Here is a 5002-nt window from a genome sequence, read left to right on the forward strand (position 1 = left end):
CATGCTAAAGACATACAAAAGAATGCCTGGAGCAATAAATTGTTGTGATTACTACACCAAAGAAGCGTTAGAAAAATGTTTGGCAGAAGTAAAGAACGGTTTATCCGTTTCTAAAGCGTTAAAAAAATTTTGAAATTCACCGAAACATGATTTCGAACAAAATTCATGCAAAGCATTCAAAATCTCGCGATGAATATTATTTTTCATTTTCGTATTGTTATTTTTCATTTCAATTTCCAACTGTTAATTGTTTGAAACATTCAACAAGAGACTGTTAATAAATAAGAGAGGATCATTCCGAGTTGCAAAGTTGGAGACAATTTGGGGGCGTTACATGCTAAAGACATATAAAAGAATGCATGGAGCAATAAATTGTTGTGATTACTACACCAAAGAAGCGTAAGAAAAATGTTTGGCAGAAGTAAAGAACGGTTTATCCGTTTCTAAAGCGTTAAAAAAATTTTGAAATTCACCGAAAGTTGTTCACTGTTCAACTGTTCATTTATGTCAATTCATATCATTTGTTTGATTGCACCTGAAAACCACAAAAAAGTTACCGATGATTTAATTAATAAAACAAAATCTAAAATAAGAGACTGTTATAAGAGAGGATCATTCTGAGTTGCTGAGTTAGAGACAATTTGGGGGCGTTAAATGAGGAAATTCATTCATGTCAATTCATATCAAATGTTTGATTGTACCTGAAAATCATAAAAAAAAATACCTAAGATTTAATTAATAAAACGAAATCTAAAATGTTACAAAATCTAAAAATTAAAGTTTTTATGTTCATCTTAAGTAGATTTGTAATACATATTTATATGTAATATACTTGTATTGCACATTAACAATGTTAAAAAATTTTTATTAAACGATTTCAAGTCAAAGTGAATGAAAATAACTGAACAAAGTCATTATTTTATTGCATTGCACAAAGTCACCCCATCCCGGGTTAACTTTTTGTATTCGACTGATTGATTGGTTACAAATAATAAACATTTCAAACCAGGTCTTAACTACGTGCAATTGCTTCCCAGATGGCTAACAACAAATTTTAGATCAGATGCTGCACAATTCAAAATCTTTTATCTGTTTTTTTATTAGGTCAAATTTGGAAAACTGAAAATTCAAGCACAAAGTCACCCCATCTGATGGTATATAATTAAGATTTTACATAGAATCTTTTAGTGCGACTAATAATTTGGCCGGGGACTGTGTATATACATATATCTACCTAGTAATTGTTCTTTTGGAAAAAGGGATGAAAAATAAATCACGTAAAATTGCTGGTTTTTCTTCGGGTATAACGAATATAAAAAAATAAAGTTGTGACAATTAAATAAATTATTGAAGTTGTGGCTATTAATATATAGCGGATATTGTTTCATTAACATTAAACAACTAACACTAAAAAATTGAGTTACATATTTATTATAAGCCAATTTATCGTTTGACAGTGATTGCGCAGTGCACATGATTTGTCTTTTGACAGAGAATATGATTTTATTTAAATTCGTTTTTGATCGCAAAAATATGTACAACTATCATGTAGTATCTTTTTCAACAACATTCTCCAGTAAATCAAGGAGAGCTGAAATCTGTGAATTCAACTCATCTTGGAAAGAGTGACTAGTCTTTTGCTCCAGAATTAGTGACTTTAAATCTGTGACTGTATTTAGGGATAGAGGTGACGACCACATTACGATTTCTTTCACGTGATTCCAGTCGGCATCAGTTAGTAATTGCTTAAAAATTAGATTATTCTTAATTCCTTTCTCAGATAGTATAAGTTCATTTTTGTATAGCTTCACTTCATTGATATTATCAAAAGATGCATCCAAAAGTAAGGTGGCACTTTCAAGAAAACCTTTACTCAGTGCATATTCTATACAACTACGACAAATAAGTCGAAATTCTGCAACATTTTCAAGAGAAGACAAGTTGTAGTTTATAAATTTTTGTAACACATCGCCTACAATGAACGGCATGTCTATGAATCGCTTGAAATAATAATTATCCCATTTTCGCAAAAAGTCTGCCTTAAATAGTTGAATTTCCTCTCCCGTCTGGAAATACCAATTCAAGAACTGGTCCACGCGCTCATGGTTGGGCAAAAATATTAATGTTAAATAGATAACATCCGGAGACGATATAGCTTTCTTAAATGTTTCAATTCCCACAGATTGATAAACCCATCTCAAGAAGGACTCAACTGCTTGGATGTTACCATCACATATCCACTCAATACAANCATGAGATAATAAAAAACATAAAGCATCTAAGGTGTTTGAAGAACTCTGATAAAGTATACGTTTTTGCATACATTGAGTAGCTTGCAAAAGCCATGTACTCAAATGATCGTTTTTCTCCTGCTCCGACAATTTTTTCCAAAAATACTTTAGGGCAACTATGTTACCAATTCGAATCGAGCAAGTAATCATATTCACATCAATACTAACCTTATTATCGTATATTTCATAATCCACGACTCTAGTTGGAAAACTCCCTAAATTATCATCGAATACACATGTCCAATATCTTATCAAACCATTCCAGTGCCTTCTAAAGCTGTTTCTGTCTAGTTCATGAATTTTCTCCCACAAAACTGAAGCATATTCCTCGAAACAATGAGAGCAGGCTATCTCATACAAATGACAAATATTTAAGCTTCCTAAGCTTCCATTATCGAATAGTTCCTTAAAGGATTTTACTATGTCAACTGTCCCCTCAACTGTCCAATAAATTGTACCACGCTTCATGTAATACTCACAGAGTTTTCTTTGATATCTTGTCCAGCTATAGAAACTACTAAACACTTTCCACAACTGCCACGATAGAGGTCGAATAACGTATGAGATTTCCGTCTTCAGCGATGAGGGCAAAGAGCTATTGGACAATTTGTTTAATATTCTTTTCTCCAACTCATCCATGACTATGACATGGTTTGAGGGAGAAGATAAGAAAGAAGATGTCATTTCATTCCTTATATCGGGCTCCGTCCATAGCCCAATTGCAATCGACACTACTGCTATATGCTGCAGGGAAGGAGGCTCAGAAAAATTGTTTATGAAGTCGATTTCAGTTGATTCTGTTTTAGAAGTTTTGAGAGTCCAGCTTCCAGATCTCTTTTCTTTGCGGACTCCATCTGTAAAACACAATTTTTAAATTTAGTTTTGAATTTAAGATTTGAATAAAAAGAAAGAACGTAATGCATACGTAATTTATAACGAACCTAAGTCATATATTTAATATGCATGTTACTAGTTAAGGAAAAATGAAATATTGTTTACAATACTTAGGCTATGTCGAATGCAATTTAGCAATTTTTTGCTTTCAAACGCAAATTTGTATACTTTTTTTTAACTTAAGATATTTTTCAAAAATTCGTTTTTGAATACATTTTGGATTACAAATTATTAACTTTTTCTTTGTGGTATCACGCAGTGGTAATTTCGTGTAGTTCAATCAACTGGTAATTGTAGGTGGTTTGCATAAAATATGAGAAGTCGCATATTGATATACGTAAGATATACGGTATCATTGACTCTATATTTTGTTTGAACTTGCAGTATGATTAAAGATTTTAGTTATGGACATTACATAAAAAGTGATACGCATTAAGAACTCTTATTAATCGTATTTAGTTATACTAAATGTTATTAATACAGTTTAATAATTTAGAAAAAAAGAAGTTGAAGACAATGAACTATGCGCATTTGTGATCAGAAGTACATAATTCTTGTTAGAAATTCAAAGAAAATGCGTTTTAGTGTCTGATTTCGTCACTATAAATATAGCCCTTTTGAGTTCATTTCCTTGAACTATTAATAAGTTATTCAGTGTGATTCATTTTACCATCTTTTTTACACACTGCATAGTGCGCAAAAAAAGAAGAAAAAAAAATACCTGAATAACTTTCTTTTTAGTGGTCGGATTTTCCCGTACTAGGTTTCAATCTTAATGGTTTCTAGTTGTAACCTCAAACATGAATAAACATAATTTTTTTTTACATATTTGAATTCTTGACCTGTAAAATATAGGGGGTGGCTACGATCTGGAAATTGTGACCCTAATAGTTAGGTCTGGTGAGTGGATGAAATTTTGGTCCCCTTAATGTTAATTTCCCTTCTTGTGTTTTTAGTCATATCTTAATAATTAAATGAGCAATTTATGTAAAAAAAAAAAACTTTCACTCACTAATGAAACCTATCTACCGAAAGATAATTTCACTCAAACACTAATTTTTAATAATTATGTATTAATTAATTTAATTGAGGATGAAAAAATTTTGAATTATGAGGTATAAATTTTTTTTATACCATATAATCCCACGAATTTTTCGATAGCAAAATTAGAGTTTAAACTGGTTTTATTTAGTAGAAGCCGAGATAAATTAAAATTAACTACTTTTCAAAAAATGATTTGGTGACAATGTAAAAATATTTAAATGGGGAGATTAATATTTAAATGTGGTTAACGTACGAGAAACTTGACTTACGCATGCGTAGCGTAAAATTTCATTCATATTTTTTCCGCTGAGAGCCGAATGTTAATTTTTTTTTAATTATGAAGTACGTTGCTTCTTTTTAAGTCATCGGAAAATTTACCCGAAATTTAGCAAAGAGGTTCGAATAAAACATTATATTTAACTAACGAATGTTGAATTTTATAAAATCATGTTTCTGATATAATGATGTTATACATCTGCTTTTTTTAAAAAAAATTTCTATTAAGTTCATTGAATAATTGATAAAATTTTAATATACATAAGTATAAATTGATGTGGAATAATATATTTAATAATTATCAAGCAATTACAGCTTAAATGAAAATAAAAGAGCTATAAAACGTATTGTTATATCGGATAAAATTATAATATCATCAAAGATTATGTTTAATCGTGTTTTGATATTCTATGTCACCACCAAGAGAATAAAATTACCAAATCCAAGATTTTTAAACATCTTAAAATTTCTCAACATGTTATACATCGTCTTAATCT

General features: G+C 30.2%; 1 protein-coding gene across 1 annotated transcript in view; it reads right to left on the bottom strand.

Annotated features, from left to right (window-relative positions):
• Positions 1-1417: 1417 nt before the first annotated feature.
• Positions 1418-5002, bottom strand: part of LOC139426282 (uncharacterized) — a gene marked incomplete in the record, with an annotated part of 21685 nt that continues 18100 nt past the window's right edge. Inside the window, 1 exon segment of the mRNA XM_071184483.1 lies at positions 1418-2250. Coding sequence (XP_071040584.1) covers positions 1545-2250 — 706 coding nt within the window.

Source organism: Parasteatoda tepidariorum, chromosome 8 (assembly GCF_043381705.1).
Source record: "Parasteatoda tepidariorum isolate YZ-2023 chromosome 8, CAS_Ptep_4.0, whole genome shotgun sequence".
Taxonomy (NCBI): Eukaryota; Metazoa; Arthropoda; class Arachnida; order Araneae; family Theridiidae; genus Parasteatoda; species Parasteatoda tepidariorum.